Source organism: Pteronotus mesoamericanus, unplaced genomic scaffold, assembly GCF_021234165.1.
Source record: "Pteronotus mesoamericanus isolate MK-2021 breed Mesoamerican mustached bat unplaced genomic scaffold, CSHL_Meso_final contig_68, whole genome shotgun sequence".
Lineage (NCBI taxonomy): Eukaryota > Metazoa > Chordata > Mammalia > Chiroptera > Mormoopidae > Pteronotus > Pteronotus mesoamericanus.
Window position 1 is genome coordinate 21,878,555 of NW_026555234.1, and position 26,676 is coordinate 21,905,230.

General features: G+C 36.4%; 1 protein-coding gene across 2 annotated transcripts in view; it reads right to left on the bottom strand.

Moving 5' to 3' along the window:
* ARAP2 (ArfGAP with RhoGAP domain, ankyrin repeat and PH domain 2) overlaps positions 1-26,676 on the bottom strand; it is a 142,850-nt gene that overhangs the window by 45,291 nt on the left and 70,883 nt on the right. For both annotated transcript variants that reach the window (XM_054582025.1, XM_054582024.1), the window contains exons 17-21: positions 25,998-26,193; positions 25,742-25,805; positions 11,571-11,734; positions 6,666-6,878; positions 3,232-3,337 (exon numbers count right to left, since the gene is read on the bottom strand). In XM_054582025.1, the coding sequence (XP_054438000.1) occupies positions 3,232-3,337; positions 6,666-6,878; positions 11,571-11,734; positions 25,742-25,805; positions 25,998-26,193 (743 nt within the window). The remainder of the gene's footprint in view (positions 1-3,231; positions 3,338-6,665; positions 6,879-11,570; positions 11,735-25,741; positions 25,806-25,997; positions 26,194-26,676) is intronic.

The window sequence follows — 26,676 nt, forward strand, 5'->3', positions numbered from 1 at the left end:
AGATATAAAAGGTGCAGGGGTGATTTAAAGATAAATACACAGTTCTTTCTTCCAAGTAGCTAACAGTGTAGTTAAGAACATAAGAAAAGGCTACTGTTAAAGACATTACTACAAGTTACAAAGCAGTCCTTGAGTGCTCATTTAGAGGGACATGCTGTATCCAAACACTTCCAGGTAACGGGACAACCTATGGTTAAGGTGGAAAGGTATGCTTGCAGAATACCTTTGGGACTGAGCTGGGACCTGTGGGACTGAAGCATAAATGAAAGGGGATAAGGAAGTGGTAGGTAAGTAAGGAACAAGGCAAGAAAGGTTAATCGGGAGGCATATAGTGGAGAGTGCCAAATTCAATGTTCAGGGCTGGGCTGAATGTTCCAGAAAGTGCATTATCAAAGTGAGAATACCTGGCAGCCATGTTTGTATATTCATTCAAAAATAGAATATTAGCTCTGGAAAAGCAAACACAATTTAAAAATACAACTATGCTTTTCTTGAATATAACTAAGAATTGCTTTGCATAATGAATAGAAATGAACAGACAAGTCAGTTCTCCCAATCAGTAGACTACATCTGGGCCTTATGAAAGGCATTTAAAGTAGTCACAAATGTAAGTTCAAAGAGATTAAAATTAAAAAAAAAAAAACTACAGCAATCACCATAGTATAAGAAAATGTATGTTGATAAAAATTCATGAGATGAGAACAGTAAGTTGATCTACACAAAAGTATCTACTAATGCTCTCTATCTGACACTGGCTGTATGTATAGCAGCCCCTTACTTGCCTAACGACATCTGCCAAGTTTAGGAAACATACTAAACAAGGGAGAGCAACTCCATCAAAAGAATAAAGCAAGGTTAAAGTAGGTACACTTGTCTGCAAGAACAGGGATTCTAGTAGGTACAAGAAAAAGTGAGTAAAAATGACAGCTATATATGAGAAACAATAAAATGCCAAATTGCATAGCAGAGATGGAGCAAGTGCATTCATTCTACATGATCTACAAGATGCACAAGGAATTACAAGTTGATAGAGAAGAAATGTCATAACTTTGGACACCCCTCTCAAAACCACTTCTGTACTCTTATCACACTATGCTGCGAACACGTGGAAAATTTATCTGCATGTCTGACTGTTACTAGAATCAAAGCATCTCACAGTTGGAGATTTGTTTTAATCACACTGTAGTACATAATAAATATCTGGTGAATGGAATTAAGGGAATGTTAGTCATGGAGGAAGTAATCTTTTTTCTAGGGTAAGGATGGAATTAAATGCTCAATCAACTTGACCTTATCTGAACTGACCTCAAACTTCTGATGATACTATCAAACATTTTCACCTTGCTTGAGACTTCCCTCTGCAAAAGCATTTTCCTCTGGTATTCTTTATCTCTTTTTACTCTCTGTAGCTGCCTTCATTTCTGCCTAAAGTACAATATAGTATTTTCCTTTTCTTCCTTTCTCAGCCCCCACATGCTAGCATTCCCCAGTGTTCCTTATTCAGCCTGTTCTGTCTCTTCTCACCCAGGCCTTCTCATCAGAAGTCCAAGCAAACTGTTTCCTAATTAGTTTCTCCACCTCTATTCCAACCTCTTCCTGACCCATCCCCTTACAGGGGTCATTATCCTAAAACAGATTTAATCAGTCATTCCCTATCCCTTACAGGAATAAGGTCCAAATGTTTTTGCGTGATTGACTGAGCCTTTCAGTTTCCTGCCAGACAGCTGCAAGCCAGCTCGTCTCCTAGCACGCCTGTTTCCTAGAAACTATCCTTTGCTCATTTCTTATACTTATCACTACTTCATGCCTGAATGGCACATGTCTCTTTAAATCTGAAGCATCCCCTGGACCTCCAGGCACAATGAATGACTCAATCCCTCCTCTAAAAGTCCATGGCTCGTGATAAAAGTCTCTGTATTAAAAATGTCTCCCAATGATGCTGGGCTGTGTGCTCCCTTAAAGCACATCAAAGGCCCCGCGGCACCCTGTGTCTCACCGTGCCATCCCAGGCTCCTTGGTGCTCAGTGCAGGAACTGCGGACTTCAGACCATTTTTGTAACTTATGTATTATTACCAAATATTTCTGTTCACATGGACTCTGAAAAGACATTGCCTTGTACACAACAGAAGCTAAAATATATACGTCCGTTGAAGAAAAGGAGGGAGGGAGCAGGGACGGGAAGGAACTTGTTATCTCAAATTCAAACCTGAGTTAAGAATTATAAAAATGATGTAAAACTCAATGTTTAAAATATTAATAAATTGTAGCCTCCTGATCACTATTAAAATTTTTGAAGGAAAAAAATCTGTCCCAATGTCTCATAGGCTTTGAGATAAGACTATATAAGCTGTATGAGTATGTTTATATGGTGCAATATGAAAATCAGCTTTAAAGTAATGGAGTTTACATGCATGGGAAGTGGTGGCTGGAAAAAATGACAAGAAAAGATAGATTGTGGAGGATTTCTGAATACAGACTCCAAAAAAGTACTTTGATCAGAATTAAGTTTCGTCGAAATTTATTCAAGGAAGTGGTGCACCCATTCACGTAGCTACCACAATATATTCCTGACGCAAGATTTACATTTAATAAAGTCTCTGTGATAATTTTCGCTGATAGCAAAACAAACCATCCATTTTAACATAAAAGGTTACTCTCAAACGTCCTCCTCCCTCAGGGATCGCTTCTCAAGCTACCATCACACTCCTTTTATCCTCCCGAAGCAAGTGACTACACGCCCTGACACAGAAAGTGTTTCTGACTTCTAAAATTCCCTCATTTGATCAACAGCCTGACACCAACATTAATTAGAGTCTGGTTAGATAAAACCGATGATAAAGAAATGAGAGTCTAGGAAGAGTCCATGATGGGGCGCTGCCAGGCTCACAGATGGATCCCTGCTATAGAATTCTGGTCACTGCGCTTTCTTCCCTTCTCCAACTCCCTTCTTAAATGAGTTTTCATATTCTTGCTTATGCACTTCAGGATGCTGTACATGATTACTTTTAATTCTTTTAAGAAACTCTCTACTGCTATTTATTTAAAATGCATCTTAATTACAGAAAGAGACACTGCAGTGACAGTTTAATGGGACTTTCATTTTGAAACCATTCTTAAGATACAGTGAAAGATTCGTGGTCACAGGTAGAAGGTTAACCCAGGAAGTCAAGTACTTGGAGAAATCAGGTGCCATGTTTGAAATAAACTAGAAAATTCATGAATCCACTCACCTGTAAAGGTGTTCAATTATAGCTGCCAATGTTGCTCGGTTGACCCCTGAAAGACTACGTATAAATGTTCCGTATTTTTTAATTCTTTCCTTGTCATCTTGGGTATCTAGAGGTTAAAAAAAAAAACAAACCACGTTAGGCCTACAAATTTGTATTACAAATTTGCCTTTTAACAGTATTATAAAATGATGTTCACAATTGTTTTTTACTAAGTGATACAACCAAGTTTCAATAGAAAAATATTAAACTTCTACAATTCTGGAAAATTATCTATATAAACATCCCATGGCTATATGCTATAGTTCTTATACTTTGTAATTAAAAATAAGCACCTTTAAAGCCCAGGGTTGTATTTTATCTTCTATTTCACAGACCACAGAACTTCACCTAATAGGAATATATTCCATTAAAAACTCAAAATGGAGTGAAAACTGAAAAGATAAGCCAAAAGTATTTTAACTCTGGCTATGGAGAAATTTCACTATTTGTATTTGAAAACATTTCTGTTCCTTTGTCCCTTGTGAAATCACAAAAATCTTCCCAAACTAAAACCATTCCAGAGCTATGAACTACGCGTTACCCAGCAGACGCATGGAAAGGAAATTGTACTTGTCCTGATATCTTCAACTCCGGAAAAGGAAAGGGGACAACAGAAGCCGTCACACGTAGGCACTGATGACCAAGATACTGACTTAGAGGAGGATGGACCCTCTGCCTTAGTCGTGGGCAGAACTTGGTTAGTCATGGAGAACAGGACCAGAAAGAATCACCCTCTACTCTCCTATCCCCAGGAAGTCAAGTACTTGGAGAAATTAGACACAGGAACCCCTGAAGTTCTAGGTCCCAGAAGAAGCGTAGTGATGGTTTGGTGTAGTACTCACAGGGGAAATAAAAGACTTTCTTCAAATAAATAATTTCTGCTGACTTTCAAAGGGGATTGTACTTATACAGAGGTTGGCAAAAAGAGGTTTCCAGTTGTTTGTATGGAAAAAAGACATGTAGGTTATGAGTATTATGACTGCTTTATTAACTTAAAAGAATGTCACAATGCAACCGTAAACCTGCTTTTGCTCACTCCTATACATTTCCTCACAATCACCAACTATCTTTGGAAACAAGACTTTTTCATTTTCTGTTTAGCCCTACCTATTCTATTCTCAGAAAGCCAGCAGCACTTTAATGATTCTTTGAAAGTACAAGGTCACTTGTAAAGGGCGTTAGGATCCTTGGTGAAATAAGAAACTCTGCGACACAGTTTTGAAATACACTCCTATTCAAAACTGCAGCTTATAGTCCTTTTATACTGATTTAGCCCGCACAGAGATCTATAAAAGTAAACACCATCATATTGACATATCTGCACTGATAGATGAATGATTCTCTAAAAGCAAGAGGGGCAAACACCCAAATGACATTGAGAGATTATACTGGAAATGAATTAAGAAGTAACTATCATCTCTTGTATAATCCAAACATTTACCCTCATGTCATGCAGTTTCTAACTGTAGGAGTGACTGTAGCTATTCAATAAAAAATACTACTACACTTGTAATGAGACATCATGTTAATATAGCATGTTTTCACAAACAAATACAAACAAAATAAATGATATTTTCAAAATAAAGCTTAGGCAAATAAAAAGTGAAACTTTTAGAGTTCAGGTCACACAGAAAATATAATGAACTATTCAACTGGCCTCAGTGATAAGAAGATTTCATAGTGTTCTCAGAACAGAACACCTACGGTATAAGCAGGTGCTACGTCTGTGAAGCACCCTTTGCCTTTGCCTATAAGCATGGGCTGCATAGGACCCGAGAGAGCTCTCTCATGAGGTCGCCCGGAGAGTTCTGGTTTAGCCTTGTCAGACCCAACACAGAGCACATCTGAAAAGTCAGGGTGAGGACTATACTGGGTTTAAAACCGAAGGACTTTAAGACTATTTGACTCAGTATTCAAAGCCTTCCCCAAGTCAATTCTCAAAGAATTCATGTCCAAGTGAGAGGTGAATACATTCCTCTCTAACGCCTGCTGCCATTCCCCAACTGCCTCTTCCAGAGAGACTGATATTCAAGGCATCTTTGTCATTGAATTGGAAGCTGTAGCAAAAGCGTATTTCTCACAGATTTTTGATAACTACTTTTATAATAAAGACAAACTGTAAGTCTTTATAAAATAGACACTATAAATAACTTCATAAATTCCAATAAAATCTTTTTAAAACAAAATGAGGGTGGCAAGGGCTTAAGGAGATGTATCATCTAATTCCATATTTTATATCCCAGAAAATTATACAATCAACTCTTCTTGTGATTTGAGAAATATCAGGAAGCAAATAAAAGACTCTGAATTAGGTTCATTGTGAAAAGCTTTATTTTAATAGCAGTACTACTCTCTTCTGGCTGGCACTAATAAGGGTCATTCCTAGGATACTTTTTTAAATTGTGGATGTTTTGTGACATCATTTCAAAATTAATCCTTTCAAATATCATGTTTATGTTTTAGAATAAATAAGTATTTTCAAGGAAAAAAAAGTTGAGGAATACTCTACTGTCCAATTTTAAGGTTGTTTATTCCCCCCCCAAATTCTTAAAACATATTAAATATGCAAGAAAGAAATATATTAGTAAATTATGGCATAATTGAATAATAAGAAAAATAAAATAAAACCTGGAAAAGATGAAGATTGAAAATCACTTTGCAAGCACTGAAAATATTTGAGATTTCTTAATAAAATAAAGACATATATAAATTATAGATGCAGGCAAAGACTATAAAATAAAATGTAAAAATAAAAAGCTCTATTACAAAGATGGGATTAAAGGCAACATTTATGTTTTAAAGATTTTATTGTTGTAATATTTCTATAAAGGGAGTTGTTTTAAATTAATGGATAGAAATACAAATTTACTGAAGTCACTTTGGCCAAATTAGTCATTTTATTGTTTTTCTAGGGTCATTTCTTAAATAGGTTCTCTTACATTGAAGCAAAGCTTTTTAATTTCATTAAACACCATCCAGAGGAAATGAATAAGGAGTAAAAATTGTCATTATGTACTCCAAACAGGAAGAGTAAATGTTGGAGGAAAGCCAAAAGGACCATGTAGTAAACCAATCTTATAGTAAACCTTTCATTTTAATCTTAATGTGAAATTAATAGCATGAATGGACTTGACTATCACACTTGCCAAGTTCAAGCAGAGTAAGAACTAAGAAATCTACTGAAAACTAGGTATATGAAACATTACTTAGCAACTGTTACTACAAATCCCTCTTTAGATAGATACAAACAACTCCTGCTATTTACACAATTTCTTCTGAGTCATATGTCCATTTTCCCCTTCAATTACATTTTCCGAATCTCAAAGAAGAGTTTGAAAAATCTGATTATCTGTTTAAAGGCAAGCGTTCATGATAGTTTACACTACATGTATTACCTAAAGCAGAGATCCAGTATGGATAGAGCTCCTTAGCAAGAAGTGCATCATCAATGTCAGACAGAAACCTTTTCAACACACCGGTCACATCTTCAAGCTGATGTTTTCCAGCTCTCAGTTTGAAGCTTCTTGCGTCTTTTTTGAAGCTCTCCAGGAGTTCACTTACATGCAAAGGATCACCATTCTTTTGATAGATATATTTGCACCCTAAACCTTTGTTTAAAAATAAAAAGGTTATATGAAACAAAAATCTAAAATCAAAATCCACTTTGATATCTTAAAAATTGAACAAATTTTTGCGTTGGGATGATGAGCAAGACAAAATCATTGTCTAAGAACTGACAGAATCATGTATGAGGGGGAAAAGCCTGCCTCCCTAATTTTAGTATTCACAGTGTGAACCTGAAGAAATATTCCAGCCTCGGCTTTTAGCAAGACGCTGGTCAGCCCTTTCCCAGTTCTTTGCAGTATCTTTTTAAATTGTCCTTCCATAGCAGCTGCCCTAACTTTGCTTAGTCCCCTGGAATACAAACTGGCCTCCAGTTTTACTGACAAAAGTGAGGCTCTCTCGTATACATTTCCTCAACCCTCTGCCCTCATATTTGTATATTAATGCCTGTCTGTTCCCACCTTCACCTTCTTCTAGATAGAGAACTGGGTATTCTTTTTTTTTTAAATGAAGTTATTGGTTTGTCAAGTGCCCCATATAAAATAAGAAAAGCAGCAGTGGTTAGGATAAGCAGGCGTGATGATGATGATGGCAACAAAACTGATGATATGAAAAAAAAAATCCGCCCTTACCCCAGCCCTCCCTGGTCTCTTGTTTCTCATCCTTACAAAACTAAGCTCAGTTTCCTGTATTTATTGTTTCTACCATCTCACATCACTGTTTATCCTTTAACTACACATTCTGTGCCCAATTCCCGCTCTATTAGGACAATCTTCATCGAGAATATCAATGACAACTATATACTACATGCTATTCAGTTTTTATCTCATGAGAATCCTCTGCAGTTTTTGTCACTCCATGAGTCCCCATTAAAATTATTTTAATCTCATGGTTTTCATGGCATCATGTCATACCCCCCCTTCCTCTGTGGCTACTCTGCCAGTCTTCCCTTTCTTCTGCTCATCTAGTATTTACTGGTGATTCCAGGAAGCCAACCTGAATCTTTCTCTCTCCCTACTTCCCCACAAAACTCTCTGGATAAACCCACCCAAACTTATTGCTTTAACTGCTGCATACAAAGAAGACACATTTTTCATTTTCACCAATAACTTTGATTGATTTGGATACTGTGAGTATGTCTGCTATCTCCCACTATTGGCTTCTAGAGGGTAGAGGCCAGGGGTGCTGCCAGACATCTTCCAATGCACAAGACAGCCCCACAACAAAAAAATTATTTGGTCACAATGTCAATAGTATCAAGAAACTTTGCAAACCACTTTTGACATGCTCAATCAGTCACAACACCTTCTCCATACACTGCACAAACCCGTTTTTGTGTTTCAGTTGCGTTTTCAACTTTCTTGCAATAATAAAGCATAATAAGCCAAAAGAGTGTTGCATATCTTCCTCCATCTTTAATATTAAAATGACTGCACAAAAATTCACCAACTTGGATGTTTTTTTAATGCACTGCTGTTTTGACAGCTGTCACAATACAATCTAACAAAATTGTTTCAAATGAACTTAAAGACAACTAAGCACTCCTAGAGCCACTTGTACAGAAAAAACTAAACCAACTTTTTGGCTAACTCAATAGTTTTCCATCCAGGTTTTAATTTTAAGATTTCAAACACATGTAAATATATTTAATATACATATACATGCAACACACACACACAAATCTCAACACACACCTCCCAATCTCAAAATGTTCTTTGTTTTGTTCCTGTATCTCAATACATGGGACTTCCTTCTCTCCAATCCTTTCCAAGTCAGAACTTTTCTTTCTCACTTACCACATTAAAAATACATACTATGTCACACAGATATTTCCAGCATGACCTCACTTTCAAACCTCCCCTCTTCTTCCATCCTGCAGGCTGTTATTTTGTGCACTCAGTTCCACCCTGTTTTCACAACTCCCTGTCCCTATTCTTGTGCCCCATCCAGTCAGTCTTGAAATGATGACAGTGTGATCTAAGATACAGGTCCACTGGTGTTATCATGTGCCTAAAAATCTTCACTCTCACTGCTTACAAGGCAAGTTTGAGGGTTTAATGAAGCCATATAGACCCTCCTTTAATTTTCCTTACCCTTCTGCCTCTTTTATCTATCCCCTCTTCTCACACTAACTTCTGGGCACATTTCAATACACAAAGTTCCCTGAACAGAAAACGCCCCTCATGACTCCACACATGGGCACACACAGCTTCCTTCTCTTTCTTCTAACTAACTCCTAAAAGACTCGTGGAAGGTGCCGGCTCACCCATGAAGCCCTCCATGTCTACTCTGGGTGAGATTTACCCCTACACACATGGAGGCTTGTACCCACCCCAGAACCTCTCTACCATACAATTTTGTACACTTAAGATGTAACTGTCTACCCACTTGTTTGTCTTTGATCCACGAATCTGTAAAATCCTAGAAGGCAAGGGTATGCTTATTCTCTGTAAATAACAGTTACATAGTGCCTAGGAGAACTAAGTAGGTATTCAATAAGTGACTACTTAATGCAAGAACAAACAAATTCTACAAAAAATAACTGTGACTACATTTATGAGGTACTATGTTCCTATCTGAATTAATTTCTAATAGTTGGTAATCAAGTAAGTTAACTGAATGTGAATTTGAACATAATTTTGTTTACATAAATTAATCCCTCCCAAGAACTGTAACTCAGTTTAAAAATTAAAATTCTAAAATTTATACTGTAAACTCAGTCGAGTTCAAACATTGACATAATGAACACAAAAAAACTGGCCATCAAATTTTAACCCAAATGTTAGGAAGTTCAAAATAAGTGTGACCTTAAAGCTTTAAGATGACCAACTGCATCCTGTAATCACTGGGCATTTGCTAATAAGGTTGGGGGTTTCTCCATGTTCTGCTCATTAAAAAAATTTAAAAAAAATAAAGACTCTTTCAATGGCTTTATTACTTTAATATGCAAGTTAATGTACCTTGTGTTAGGTTACAAAATAGATATATGAAGTTTAGTTGAAAACAATCTAATGCTTAATGATTTTAAATTCAAATAAACATCACAAAGTAAGTTCTGATTTCCCTTGAGAAAACTAAATTGTATACACTGGAGCTAATCAAGTTATTTTAATCATTTTTTTCAGCTTTAGAAAGACTCTATGCCACTATGAAACTAACATGATGTGAAAATTCCCAATGAGGTTATGCTCTTTCCAAAACATAATGTGTGTGCAATTCACTCATACCTGCAAAATGCAAATGCATTAATACTGAACAACTAATAAAATGAAGATGATAACCTTCTTTCTCCCCCACTTCCAAATAAAGAGATGAGTATGGCTGATAGGATATATATCAACATACTATCATGGGAAGAAACTTCAGAGAGTAGTGTCCACATAAAGTGATTAAACACATAATTAGAGTAGATATAGAATTTAACACAACAAATCTTAGTGTCAATGATAATTATACTTTGGTTACAAGTATAGTTATATACTTAAATAAGTATAAATAATTAAAATAGCACTCTTCTTAGTAAAACTAAATTAATATACACATTTATGAATTTCCAAAAATTTTCCTTATAGCTTTTGTTATTTCTGATATTTTGTTACATATCAGTTTATTGTCAGTTCTCATGCAGAAAATGCATGACTCAGTTCTCATGAAGAAACATGTGACTTGTGGACTCAACTTTAACTCTCTATTCCCCCTGCCCTATTTCCAGCACCAAGATCAGAGGCTGGTACACAACAGACACTTGATACATACACAGCAAACTAATAACCCAATATTTTCTTGCAGCTCTCTCACTGACAATATTTTCTTCCCAAATTAAAAACACCAAAATATATTTCTAATTTAATTTTAGGAAAACAAAAAAGTTACTGCCCCTTCCAAAGTACCAGGTCAATCCTTTGACTCGCCTCTGAATTTATAAGCTAACTCAGTGGCATAATCTACAGATTAAAAGGTATAAACATTTTTATATTAAAAATACACTTAAAGAAATTGAAAATATAGAATTAAGAAATTTCTACCTTCTAAAGTATTAAGGAAATCTGTAAAATAAAGAAGGAATTAGAAGAATTCATGGTAATTTGGAAATAAACAGGAAGAATAAAGGCATCCTTTTATACTTTTCGGGGATACCAAAGACACTACCATAGCATATTAAAATGAAGCTGGATCATGTAGGTCTCAAGTTTTTGTTTTTGTTTTTAACCTGCACAGTAATTAAAAAAGTTACAATTAAGTCAAAACTATATTACAACAAATAGCCATGACTCTTAATTATAAACATGTGACCAATAGCACAGTAAATGAAATACATACATAATTGTATACATGCTAAAAAAGTAAATTCTCTTCAATATCATCCCAGAGTTTACTGCTTCTAAAGACACGAAGCACACTGCATTCCCCTAGACTCTACTATGGGCTTGTAACATCTGCAAAATAGTCTTTAATCTATTTTAATATACATTTTACAATATAGATTCTTTCAATATGTTATTTAAATTTTTATGTACGTAAAGGAAGAAGAAAATGGTAAAAGTTAAGTTATAGAATTTAAATGAGTTTTACTGGGAGAAAAATGGCATTTAACTGAAGTGACTATGTTTTTATTTTTCACTGATGTGCTTACAAATATAAAAGGCTCTAATTCGGTCCAATGGAGGTACCACTTAAAAACAGTAAGAATGACACTACGAGTTCCAGGGGTTGAATAAAACCTCTGTGATACTTACCATACTGTGTAACAAATGCTATACAGCTGTTCACGATAATGGGAACGTCGTTTTTGCTGAGCTGCTGATCCTGTAAAGCATTACCATCTGTACCTGCTGCTTTTTCAATTGCAGTATGCCAGACTGTGAAATCCAACTTGGTGTGCCCATGGATGTATAACGTCCTGTAAAGTTTAAAAGCATTTCAAATTATAATTTTGCTAAAAAAAAATTCTTCTAGACAAATGATCCTTAAATCCATATTCTTGTGATCTCATCTCACCCATGAGAAGAAAAACCCTCCATCTGCCATCAGCTTCCACTCGAAACGCCTCTTTTTCCTGCACACTCACATCCCTCCTGGAGCAGAGAAAGGCCTCTGACTTTTTGGGATCTCACCTCCTTTCATGTCCCAACCCCTGTTACTCTCTTTCTGAACAAATCAACTGAAACTGTTCTGGTAAGAACCACCAGTGACTTCCACTGGATGTATGTGGCTATATGTTTCAAAATTTTAGAACTGCTGATGATTTCATTTCTTAAAAAGGGAAATCTCACCCAATTTGGCTCTGTAGCACCATTCTTTTTGGCTCTTCCACCTATCTTTCTTTTCCGAGCTCACTTACTCTTTCAGAAAATGAAGGCAGACCCTCAGTGAGCTCACATGAACGCCAAGGCCTCGCCAGGGACCTGTCCTCCAGGACAACGGTTCCGTCCCTTGTGGGTAAATTAGTCACTCCCAAATCCCTAGCTCCAGGCTGTGATTTTGTCTTACAAACCAGACCTCCATGTAATCAAAAAGCAAAAGCTTAAAACAGCAGAGAGTAGGCAATTCGATCGCTTCCAGAAATCAAACTCTTAGCTCTACACTCACTTCCTCTGTGACCTGGGGGAAGTTATCAACCCTCTTTGGGCCCTATGTTCACCACTGGGAAAACGAGGATAATAATAGCACCTATCTTGGCACTGGATACAAGTAAAATGAATAATAATAAACCATAATATTAAGTTATATTAATTTTTGGACACCTTCACCACAATGTGCCATAAGCATCTCAAACCTCTGCCTCCTCCTTCCAAGCTGGTCCTACAATGCTCCACCTGTCCTACCAGAAATTTAGGATTAATTGTAAATTAGTCTCTCCCACCCCTCACCTCATCACTGTCACATGAATTCAATCACAAAATGCAGTTGGTTCCAGGTCCCTAACATATTCATTTTGCCTCTTCTTTGTTTCAACATCGCCTTATTTCAGGCCCTTACTGTTCCTTGAAATCAGTAAAACCCCTCCGCATGGAATGCCTTTCCCAATTCTCTAAATCCTCTCTTTGGGGATGCCTGATGATCTTTTTAAAAGGTAAAGCTAAAGACATCACTTCTTGATCATTGTTCTTCTTCAGCTCTGGAGTTTTCAAAACAAGAAGGTCTTCATGACGTGGCTCATCCTTCCCCTTGTACTTTGCCATTCCCCTACACTCGTGTCACTCTAAGAAATTGTATCTCCTTATCTGCGTAACAGATACTTAATAAACATTTCCTGCTCTTTGGCTGGCAACTCCAAATCTTCCCCCAGGTGTACTCCAGGTGACCCTCCCCGACACTCTACACCTGTGTCCCTGCTGGGCTTTAGTTTGTTACAGGTGCCCCTTCTTAATCCGGAGCAGCTCCTCTGCCCTCCATTATGCCACCTAATCTATGTTTGAGAATATTTTATGTATTGATTTGAGAGAGAGACAGGAATGGGGAGGCGGTGAGAGAAAGACAAACGTCAATTTGTTGTTCCACTTATTTATGCATTCACTGTTTGATTCTTGTATGCGCCCTGACAGGGTATCAAACCTGCAACCTTGGGGTATTGGGGCAACCCTCTAATCAGCTGTGCCACCCAGCCAGGGCTGAGACTATTTTAGCTACTAGACTCCAAATGTCACGCAGGTGAGCAAGGTAAGCATTTCAGTCGCTTCAGTCATCAGCACAGTGCCTGACATTTAGTAGGTACATAGTAATTGTAAAGTCCAATCACTAGATATAAAAACTGATTTGAAAAACAAGATAAAGTAATCACCGCTGTATTTATGTATATTTATGTATATGTATACATATTTATGTATATGTATTTACACCAAAGTAAAAACATTTAATCTAAATTTCCAACTATGAGAGGGCTACTTTGGATTCAACCAAAGAGAAGGGAATGAGCTGCATAAATGCTGGGTCACTGTGGGGTTTTTGTTGTTTTTTGGGAGCAGGGTAATCTTATTTTCCTGATAATTAACTGGCCCTAATTTAATTTATAATCAAAATAAAAGGCCTTTTTCCCCATTTGTTTCTTTTCTTGAAATGCTCTTCTAAGGAGACAAAGTTACTGGCATCTCACCACACACAGTCTTTGGAACTTGCTGTAACTACCAGTACTTCATTAATGTCTGTAATCTTCATCTTGTGCTTTCTGACATCTTTATCTTTTGTTTTTATTTTCCAGCATCACTATAGCAGCCCTGACCTCCAGGTTTTGTCGTTTTCTTCCTCAAGAATTCTGCTACTTTAATATTCCTGACATGCTTTAGCATGTTCATTTATCTGACATCATCTTTAGCTTAAAAGTATGGGAATATTTGTCTAAATGAAATTGAGAAATATCAAGCCCTTACACTGCTAGACCTAACTGAAATTACCTCTTGCTAAATTCAGAAGTTTAGGTAGACAGAAGATTTTAATTTTAAATCATAATATCTTTTTAACCTTATGATTAAGCTCTAAATTTGATATAAAATATGTGAAGCTGTTTGTTTTTAAACAAAGTACTACAGTGGGCATTTCAGCAAGTAGTGAAAAAAATCAAAAATGCAATGGCCCTCCCACACTACCAGTAGAATCCTGCCATTAACTATGAATGTTTCAAACTTCAAACTTCCTTTGCAGTCAGAAGAAATCCCATGATGACAAGTTTAGCTGTCTCCTTGTGAACTAGTGAGGGGTAGAATGAATGACAAGTTAACTCCGGAGTCAACTTGTCAAGGATTGAATCCTAAAGTGTATCATCTAGTTCAGCGTATGTCTGACATTTAACAGCATCAGTTCAACAACTTTCCTCTCCGAAGCTTATCTGGACTCTGTGCACATTGAACAAGCCATCAAAACATATTTCCAACACAAATGCTGGTGAAGTGGGGGACTTCAAGTGTTCCCAAACAACCATTTTACATTTCTGAATGTGAATTCCAAAGAAACATTCATATACATCTTGAAAATATGGGAGGTTATTTTGAAGAACTCTACTTATAGAGATCATTGTTCTTATTGCCCATTTCTCAAGCATAAATGTAAAGGGTACTCTAAGCTATATAAAAAAAATCCCAATATCCTATAATGAATCGAGACAGTTCAAGACAACCCAAAAACCAAGTCCCAGGACTAATAAAAGCAATTTTCTCAAAATTGCAATATAGTAATCACAAAGTATAGTCTATCATATCTGAGGCTAGTCTACTTAACAAGAACCAGCAGTATCTTCAAAAATAATAGAACCAATAAATATGTATAAAAATAAATTCACTTATATAACATTTTAAACACAACTAAGAAGCAAATAACAGCTAACAAACTCTACAAAAATGATTGAAAAAGATAATACCCTAAAAAGTTATGCAAAAAAACCCCACACAAACAAAAAACATAACCAACAAATCTTCTAGTGTAAGCCAGCATTTATTTGGCCCACAAATACTTCATTTTCCTTCATTTCTGGGAGATATTTTTGTTGAATAGAGCATAGGTTAATAGCCACTAGTCTGCTTATTTTGCCTTGAGGTTTTTGTTTTTTCTTTTTAAGTTTTTGCCAGCATTTTGAAAGACTTAACTATACTATCTGCTGGTTTCCATTGTTTCTAAAAAAGACATTCTCATCTTTGTCCCCTATACTTAATGTGTGTTTTCCTCTGGGACTTTTAACTTCACACTGGTTTTCTGGAATTTGATTACGATATGTCTTGATGTGTTTTGTCTTTATCATGCTTGAGGTATGTTGATTTTAGAACATATGGGTTTATAGTTTTTATCAAACTGAAAGTTTTTAATCCATTTTTCTCTTCTCTCATTTTTGGATTCTAATAATACTGAGATTGCTTAATACTGTCCCACAGGTCACTGAGATTTTATTTAGTGGTGATTTTATTTAGTCTTTTCTCTCTGTGCTTAAGTTTTGATCTTTTCTTTTGTCGTGCCTTCAAAATCATTAATTCTTTTTTTTTTATGTAGAGTATATTCTTACATTCAACCAATCCAGTAAATTTTTTTCAGATACTGTATTCTTTAGCTTTAGAAGTTCCAGTTGGTTCTTTAGTTAGTTATCCATTTTTTCTTGTGATGTTTGTGTTTTCCTTTACATCTGTGAAAATATTTATAATATTTAAAAGTCACTGTTTAGATTCTTTGCTAATTCCATTTTCTTTCCCATTTCCAGGTCAGTTCCTATCAATCGATTTGCAGCTTTTTCACATCACTAGTCACTTTCAGCATATGCTAAAACTTGGTGAGTGTTAAACTGAGTGGCAGGACTGTGTTGTCTTCCCTTAGAATGTGTTGGCATCCTTTGCCTATCTGACCCAGGCCAGTAATTAAGTACCTGTAGAGAAGCTGATCCTTTGGAGGTCTATTTTGTAAGCTTAATCAGGTACAAATAGAGCAGCCTTTACTCTAGGGCTGGCTTGGCCTTGATACCATGGAGTTACATTTCTGGGATCTTTACTAATGCCCTCTGTGTTTAATGAGGCCTGTCTACCATGGCTGGGTGAAATGTGAACGTACCCCAATACTGCCTAAGCTCTGTGAATTGTTTGACTCCTGGCACAACCATGAGAGTTACGTCTTCCTGGCCTCTTGCGGTTTCACCCTGCAAATACACAGATGACCACTGAGCCAAGACGAAAGTGAACTCCTATGAAGATTTCTGAAACGCTTTCTCTACATCTCACCCTCTGTGCTGGTACTCCATCCTCCAAAGTTTAGTGATGACAGATTCACTGAACTCCTGTTTCTATCTCTTTGATGCAGCAAAACCACCAGATTCTGCTTGAGTCTCCCCATTCCTTATGCCATGGCCTGAAACATGCCTACAGACAGGAAGCTAAGGTGATCTTGAGTCTTACTTCATTTGTTTCCCAACAAATTGTCCCAAAGCCTGAAACTAGCTGGCTCATGTATTTTATCCACTTTTCTAGTTGTTCAAACTGAGAGGGCATGTACTTGGAAAGCTATTTCTTCACGGCCAGAAACGGGAGTCTGGAAAATTTTATTTAGTCATTGCATCTCTAAATTACCCTCATTCTAGTTTATAGAGATATAGTATTTTCCCCCCACCTTCAGTTAAGACACTGCTGCATAGAGATGGAATTTGGCCAGAAACAGGCAAACAATTACTAAGGAAATCTGTCCATGCAGAGGCTGCGTCACAAAAGTAACATAGCAGAAAATGTTAATGTTAAGCAGCTTGTTGCTTCTGAAGCCCACATACCAATAAAAAATGTCAAGGCACCTGACTCTCTGAGAAAGGCAAGGTCTCCACTTTGCAACAGCATCTCTGTACACTATTAGGCAATTATCTACAGGGAGATGAGACACGGCGCTGTTTCGAGTCCCCTCAAAGCCTTAAAGTCTTCCGCTGGCTGCTGAAAGAATCCAAGTCCTCATTTAAAAACTAATTTTTAACATAGTTTTAAAATACCCTTTTAAAAAGAACCTCTGTACCCTTGTAAAGGGCCTGCAATCTTTTCCAAAACAATGCAAGTTGTTAAATAAATGTAATAGATACGGTTATCAATCTGTCTTCTAGGCCCACTGGTTCATGCACCCTCCTCAAGAAATTAAGGTTAAGGCCAACCTGAGCTGAAGTTGTTCCCTAGTCCATCCTATTTCTCTGAATCCATTTGTTGCCACCTCTTGGAATACCTTAGTCTTTTAGTCGCCTGATTTTCTTCCTACTGAAATTCAATCTAAGAATCCCAGATCCAGTTAAAAATACTTCTCTTAAAAACCAAACAAAACATTATCCTGATCCTATTTTTCTATCTAGAAGGGATCTTCTCATTCTTTTGTGTTTTTTCACATCATATCTAACTTATTTGTTTGTGAGCTTATATCTTAGTACATAGAAGGGGCTTTAAAGTGATTGAGATAAAATTTCCAGCAAATAATATATACTTTAAATCCACCTTTTGTTAAATAGTCACATATCACAATTTTCTTTTAACAAATAATATCATTTCATAAGGTAAATCTGAATCGTCTCTTTTTGCAAAACCTATGGGGGTGATGAGAGAGGAGAATCTCTTGTTTACCTTGGCAACATTCAAATTAAACCATCTCTTCAAATTAAATCATCAGAAAGTTACAAAAGCAGTCAAGCCGATATTGTGGGCAATCGGCTACTGTTTAATTTGCAATTACATGCACAATTTAGAAACCACTTTGAGATAATTCACCCTCCAGGGTATTGCTAACATGGCTGATAGAAAACACAATTCAAGAAGCGGGAAAATATCACACGTAGTAACTTGATATAAAATAAGAATCTTAAACTTAGTGTGTTAATCTCCTAAATTAAGAAAAGTAGTCTGTTTCATAATTGTGGAACATACTGATAAAATGTTTATTCCCCAGTGTGAGCTGCTTTATGTCTGGAGCTTGCAATTAAAACTGAACGTAGTCAGGCTCTGGAACCACTAAGTGCATTACGCTTTACCATAGGTCAACCAAGGAATTTAAAAACAAAACAAAACAAAACAAAAACCCAAAAACACACACCAGTCTTTTCGATTTCTGATAACAGCTGAGTTATTTGTTCATGTTTACTGTATCCATTCCAACAACCTTTCAGTAAAAGCTTAATCATAGGTGTCTTTGACAAATGGTTATGCAGCTATCTAATATGAAGAGGGTGAACACTGCAGCTTATTTATCAGAAAGAGATATACAGAAAGTGTGGTCTGAACTGCAGAAAAAGTTCTCAAATTTTAAGAAAAGAATGTTGTAATCTACTAAAATTCCAGTTAAAGTGAGTATATAACCTATTGTCCAGGAAAACGCCTTCTGACCTTGTAATCCAGAGCATTGAGCCAAACAACAGATATTCAAAAGCATGATTCTGGGTTGTTTTTTTTTTCCATACAGAAATTCTGATTAAGGCATAAAAGAAATGGACAGGATCCAGTCCCAGTAACAGCACCAAAGAGCATGCCAGAAACCCTTAAGTGTAATCAAGAAAGCTTTATTTTTCCAAAATAATAATTTTTAAAGTATACAAAGAATACACATTAAAGCGACACCATCTGGAACACCTTCTGTTTATTGTTTTTTAGAGCAAAAATGCTCTGGGTGTGGAAAATATTATTGCAATATTTTCCTGTCTAAAGGCACTCATGCTATGCATATAGAGAAAATTACCATGAAGATTACAATATATATCTAAATAGTGACTATATTCAGTGGATGATTATCAATTTATGAACTTTTCCAGTTCAGAGGGTTCTTTCTCCTCCTTGCCTTTAAGGAACAGTAATATATTTTAGCACTTTAATCAAAGGTAGACAAGGACAGGGAAAATTGTAAAATAAATTCATTATATTTATTTATGATTCCCAATTCTGGCTCTAGCATTTACTAGCCAAAAAAAAAAAAAAAAAAGTTTTAAGCTTACAGCCACTCTTTCAATTACTCACTATCTCTATATGCCATCAACATGAATAATTGGAAGTTGTCTTATTTCCTAAACCCAGAACTTTATCTGTCATTGACAAGTGTAACCCAATCTACTTTAGCTTACAGTCATTTCCCAAGGGGCTCATAGATCAAAAGAGAGATGAGAAAGAGGGCAGTGTAATGAAATTCTCTTATTTGGACATGGTATTAAAACAATCGCATCGATAATTAACAGGCCTTGTTTGAGCACTGGGAGGGAATATGTATTCCTCATCTTGGTAAATGATACAGCCACTGGTGGTGAAGTCAGCCAAGCCAAATGCTCAGGGGTCATCTGAACCTCCTACTCTGCCAAGAACTGAACACCATCAGATTGGTGTCTGTCAGCATCTTACCACCCAATCTAGAAAGCCACCAACATCCAAAACCATCCACCAATTCCTCTTCTCTTCCTGTTATAATTGTTCTCTTGTCCTCCCTCTTACATATTAAATCTATCCACTTCTGTGCCTCTTTCTCATCAAAATTTAAGGTTGCATAAGTTCAAGCCATCTAAAAACAAACTGCACACACCTTCCCTTTCTGGGTCAAATCCCTTCTGCCTCAATAACTGTATTAACCCCGGGACATCCTTGACAAGCTATTCTTACCAGCTGTTTCAGTTCACTCAGTTCCCAGCCTAACCGAATCCAGTTTCTGCTTTATCCCTTCCCCTCTCCTCAAAGTCACCGGCTAGAGTCAGCATCACTTACTGATGGAGTACCTGTTCTCACCAGGCAGCGCCCAACAGTTTTTGACTGCTCCTTCCTTCTTGAAAATCACTAGGTTTTGTGATACATTTCCCCTTAGTTTCTTGATTCACTCCCTGAGTAAACTAGCTTAATATTCCAGGATAGCTACTCTTCCAGACAACTGCCCTGCCTCCAAAATGATGTGCATTTATTAAGGATCCAACATGTTACTCCCTCCCTCCTCACTCTAAGACTCTCCTTAAGTGATTTCTCCTTCTTCCTTCTATAAACGGGTGATTAAGAAATCTACTGGGTTGGCCAAAAGTCCATGTGTTCTTTTCTGTAAAATAAAAGACACATTTTTCATTTTCACCAATAACTTTATTGATTAGGATATTTTGAGTATGCCAGCTATCTCCCACATGGCATAATGCTGATTGTTCTCAGTTAATGTCTTGATTTGATCACTATCAACTTCACCTGGTCTACCCAACCGTGGAGCATCATCCAGGGACAAATCTCCAGCATGAACTTTTTTCAAAAACAACAACAACAACAAAAACCTATTAACCATGTTTTAGATGTGTTGCAAATACTTTTCTATTATATCCCTTGTCCTTTAACTTTTTTTATATGTATACTACTATATAGTTAAATATTTAATATAGTCATATTGTTAATATTTACTTTATAGCTTCTGGGTTTGAATATTTTACTTCAGGTCATGAAAAATATTAGTTCTATTTTCTTCTAAAACTCTTTAGATCCTACATATTGATTTTTAACTCACCTGAATATTTCTTGTATAATGCATGCAATATGGCTCTATATATTTTTTAGTTCAAGTAATAGTGGTCCATGCACCTTATTTATTGAATAAGCCTTATTTTACCCATTGATTTGAAATATCAACTTAATCATATATTGTTAGACGGATATATATGTTTGTCTCTAGAATGTTCATTATATTTCATTGATCTACTTGATTATTTCTGTGCTGGTGTCATGTTGGTTTAATTGCTGAGACTTTATAATGCTTTTAAATTATTTTAATATTTTATAATTAACTTTTACATTTAAAAAATAAATACAATCAATCTGCATTTAAGAAAGAAAGAAAGACAGAGAGATGGAACTCTTACATTTTGTGACAACCTGGATGGAACTGGAGAATATTAAGCTAAGTGAAATAAGCCAGTTGATGAAAGACAATTACCATATGATCTCACCTCTAAGTGGACTCTATTCAACAAAATAAACTAACGAACAAAATAAACCACAGGCACGGAAACATGGAGCAGACTGAAAGTGACCAGAAGGGATGGGGAAAGAGGACAATGGTGGAAAGAAGGGGAAGGGACTAGACAAAGAAATTGACTGTGGGAGTGGGGTGGGTGGAGGCGGGTAAAGGGGTAAAAACTGAGACGACTGTAGTAGAATAAACATGATTTATAAATTTAAAAAGAAAGAAAAAAGAAACTTCACAAACGACTTTTGACACATTCAATCAGGTACAGCACCTTCTCCATACACTGCACAAATCTTTTTCTTTTCTTTTTGCGTTTCAGGTCCATTTCTATCTCTTTTGAAATAACAAAGCATAATATGCTGAAAATGTTGCTCATTTTTTCCATCTTCAGTATTAAAATGGCTACACAAAAATTTATCAATTTTGATAAGTTTTAAAATGCACACTGATATGACAGCTGTCACAACACAATCTAACAAAATTGTTTCCAATTAAGTTAAAGACAACTAAAGGCTACTAGAACCATCTTATGGAAAAAAATCAACAGACATTTTGGCCAACCCAATATTATCTGCACCCCATTAACCTTTACACGAACATCAGATCCATAAATACAACTTTCTCCTAGCAATTTCTCCTTCAATGTTTTTAAGCAACTCATAGTCAACATGTCTAAAATCAAACACATTATCTTCCAGATTGCCTCCCAAACCTGCTGTTTTCCCACTCTTCCCTATTTCAAGTCCATTTATTTACATAATATATGTATGTGCATAAATACATATATGTACATAAACATGTATATATGTGTGTAACTACATAGATACAAATGAGCTGCTATTTTTACCACAAAAGGTACCAGGTGCAAAAACACCTGCATACTCTTTGTTCTGTAGGGTTCATAACCCTGCAGACATCAAGACCCTAGGCTTGTTCTTGGCTCTCTTCACACTCCTGACCGCTCTTCTTTCTGATTCATCTTTAGTTAGGTATGTATGGTATGAATATAGATTTTTTTCTAATAAAATATCTTTTAAGTTCTGTATTAAAAATTTTATTTTCTAAGAAAATGCTGAAATTTTACTGTTTATTTAGACCCTGGGTACCTTGGTTGACTAAATTCTTGAGAATGATCTGTACAAAAATACTAGTAAATTAACACTTAGCATTTGTTTTAAAAAGAAAGAAATCTTTAGATTAAGTTACCAATTGACCTTAATCTTGATTTCAAATGAATTATTCTCTTCAAAATGATATAGGCACAAGAATGCTGTTTAAGTGTTTAAAATAGTATCTGGTACATGGTAAATTCTATGCATTCTCATCACTGTATTACTGTTATCAGAATACTGACTTGCAGAAAACAGGAAAAGCTAATGAAATCAAGATATAAACATGATAAATACAATTGTTTCAAATGATGCATTTAGTATGGCAGCTATTCAAAGAGATTTAAGGAAAATAATGTGGTCTTATATTTGTGACCTGTATTTCTCCCACTCCTATCCTGGTACATTTCTTGTTCTTCATGTTTGTAAATATGTTTTCAGGATAACTTGTTACTAACACAAGTAGATTAAAAAAAGAACTTCGAAATTACTAACAAAAACATGATTAAGTAGCTTTGACCATTATTTTGGAATTCCATCAGTTTTCAACTATTCCCTGAACTCTGATATAATCTGAACTCATATATTCCTGATTCCTACAGTCCAGGGGAAAAGTCAAGATGTGACAAGGTAACAAAACTTCTGGCTCCCCTGTCTTTCCTCCATGAGTGTGCTACATAAACAATAAACAGTAAGTAAAAATTCCTCCTATTGAGGAATACTAATCCAGTTTTGCTACATTTAAAAATATTTTTATTTATTTATTTTTAGAGAGGGGAAGAGAGGGAGAGAAATGTCAATGTTTGGTTGCATTTCACGCACCCCCTGCTGGGGACCTGGCCTGCAACGCAGGCATGTGCCCTACATTGGGAATTGAACCAGCGACCCTTTGGTTCAGAGGCTCGTGCTCAATCCACTGAGCCTCACCAGCTGGGGCTATTTATTTATTTTTAGAGAGAGGGGAAGGGAGGGAGAAAGAGAGGGGAAGAAACATCAATGTGTGGTTGCTTCTCGCACGCCCTCAACTGGGGATCTGGCCCACAACCCAGGCCTGTGCCCTGACTGGGAATCCAACCAGTGACCCTTTCATTTGCAGGTGGGCACTCAGTCCAGCAGGCCAGACTAGCCAGGGCAGTTTTGCTACATTTCAATTAAAACTTCCATACCACCGGTCATATCCTTCTTAGACTGAAAATGGTAGAAAAATACCTTGACTACAGTAACCTGAAAATGTATATAAATAATAAATAGAATAAACTCAGCTAGTAAGTCACTGCTTATTTGTTTAAAAACATAAGCTCTATGAACTCAGGATATTTTTGACTATCTTTTCCTGCTGTGGAGGTGGCAGGCAACAAACATTCCATAAATATGAACAAATGACTGTAAAAACTGCACTTGTGCTAGTACTTTAATAATGTAACACTATCTATACATAATACTCCCCCATTAGTATTGCTGAGCATATAATTAACAGCACTCTGGCAGTAGAGTGAAACCATCATCTGGTACTAAAAGTTGGAATTTAAACTATCACGAAAAAATCCCAGAAATAAATAAGTAAAAGTACAAAGTCCTCATTATGCCTGTAAATGAAAAAATGAACTCTGACGTAAAGACCTAATCAGCAATACTCTTGCTGCCAAAGCTGCTGATGTCCTCCCAAGAACCTGAAGGAAAGACAGGTTCTGATAACGGTTGGAAGCTGTTATTCTTGTCACCGGCAAGCAAAACAACCAGGGTGAGGCTGATTCGGCTATATTTTAATACTGTAACATGTACATATTTTTGCAAATTTTGTACTCTTATAGAGCTAAACATTCAGAGTTGGTGTTATTAAAGGATTTTAAAACAAATGATAAGAAGCAAAGAAAAAACATCCTGTCCAAGAGACTATTACCTTCCTAACCGCTATGCTATGACCCTAGCGGCTCCTTCCCAGGCTCTTTTCCTAGATCATCCTCTTCCTCTCGACTTCCAAATAGTGAAAACGCTGGGACTACATGCTTACGTCTCTTTTCATCCACCCTTTCTCTCAGTGAAGCTGCCCGGTCCTCAGCCAGTTTGCTGATGACTCTCAGGTCTGTATCTCCACCTACCTCTCCACTTAATTCCACACTTGTGTATGCAAATACCCACTTACCAGCCCCACTTTGCTATCAAATACATGTCCCAAAGCTATCACTTACAAAACTGAATTCTTGATCTACTGCTACTATTCCTCCAGCCAAAAACATTAGGGTCCTCCTTGACTCTTACATTCATCGAGCCCATCCACAGATCCCCTCATCTGTACCTTCTCAATATACCTCACCACTCTTCAAAACATGTTACTAGACAAGTCGGCTCTTACCTGGCCTCTGCAACAGCATCCTAACTAGGCACTCGCTTGTATTCTTTCCCCCAAGAGACTATTCATCTGGAGTCAGAAGAGTCCTTTACAAACATGTCAGATCATCCCACTTGCCAGCTCTCAAACTGAGCAGCTTGCCATCATTCTTGGAATGACATTCAAATCTTCACACATATCATGGCCTGTAAGGCCCCACATCGTCTGGCCCAGGAATATCTCTGAAATCATTTCTTCCCACTCTCCCGCTCATTCAGATCTCCCCAGGCACAGCAGCTTCCCTGCAGACCTTCAACATGCCAAATACAATACACTCTTAGGGTCTTTAAAATACCCTTGACCTTGTGCCTGGAACACTATTAAGACTGCTGCATGGTTTGCTTCTTCACTTTATGCAGATCTCTGATCAAAGGTATCTTCCCTTACCCTGCTGTCTAAAACAGAATACTGCTCCATTAGCCTCTCCCTCTCTCTCTCTCTCTACCTTATTTTTCTTTAAGCCAGTTAAAACTGATGGACACAATACTAGGTCATTTTTTTCCTGCTTCTATTCTATTTCCCCCAATAGCATATACGGGCTTCATGAGAGCAAGGACGATGTCTGTTTTATTATCACTCTACCCTCAATAGCTGTAGCAGTATTTGATGCACAGATGCTTTATATTTATTGAAATATATGAAGTATGTGAATAAATTAACTATGTATGACACACATGCAAAAATAATTCAGGATATTATTTATTCCTCATATACCTACATTGGAAATATATTTGCAACTACCAAAGCACTTCCAAATATTTAAATGGGAATGTCCCAAAGGGATCTAGGCCTACAGAAAAGTACAATAATTGATCATGTTGAGGTTGTCATAACAAATATAAAAACATGCGAGTTTCACTGGTGTACTCTTTCTACTGAAGAGTATATAAAAACACACATACGCACACTCCAGAAAATGTCTAGCATGCTATAAAATAATGGATTCCTCCCCAACGAGACAGCCAAAATACCCCACACCCTAGATTACAATAAGTGTTAGAGACAAAAATGCACTTACCTTCCTTTTTCTACCAAGAGCAAGATATCCACTTTTTCCCCATTTTGAACCATTGTGCTGATTGCTAGAGGGAGGAAAGCATCAACATATTTCTTAAGTATATTTTACTAAATACACATAAGGACATAATTATTAATATTCCTTAGCCATATGTTTGAGAGTGAACCCTTATAATTTTATGTAAAAGCTACCATTTCCATATGCAATAAGATATTGTGTCCAAAAATATGAGATGAGGGGGAAAATAAAATCTTACTTAGCTCTTGCAGTCTTCTTAAGTTCATTCTATCTTCCTGTTCTTGCATTTGAAGGCAAAAATGCAAACTAGACTTGTCCATTGCAAACCAGCCCTTTCTCCACTGATCCAGTGCCTGGCAGTCTTTGTAGTAGAGTTGACCAATCAAATCATAGTCAGCTTTTGTTAAGTTTTCAGCAACAAAGGGAACAAAGTGCTGTTAAAACAAATACAGAAAAGTAATAAAGACAGTGAAAACAGGAAGTCCCTTCCCTATCTACAGATATGAGGGAAGGTGGAAAATTTACCTCTGTTTTTCTATTTTAAGGATTTCGAAGTAACCCAAATTTTCAAGTTAATTTTTTAAACTTGCTATCATTCTTAAAACTGAACAGCTAGTAATGTATTTTCAAATGGCAGCACATTAAACCATTTTTCTTGATACATATAAAATTGGAACAGGAAAACATTCTCATTGCTAATATGTGGTACTTTCCAAATTGTCAACCCCCTCTGTTTGTCTTCATTTGCATCTTTTACTGAATTGGTCCACGTCCCTTTGTGTAGAGCATTAATAAGGTAGCTACCCATAAAAAGACATGCACAGAAATGACTGTACAATACTAAAAAAAATACTAATCATCAAAGCGTGACCTTTATTTGAAGAATGATTTCCCCAAGGTCCTATATTAATTTCTTT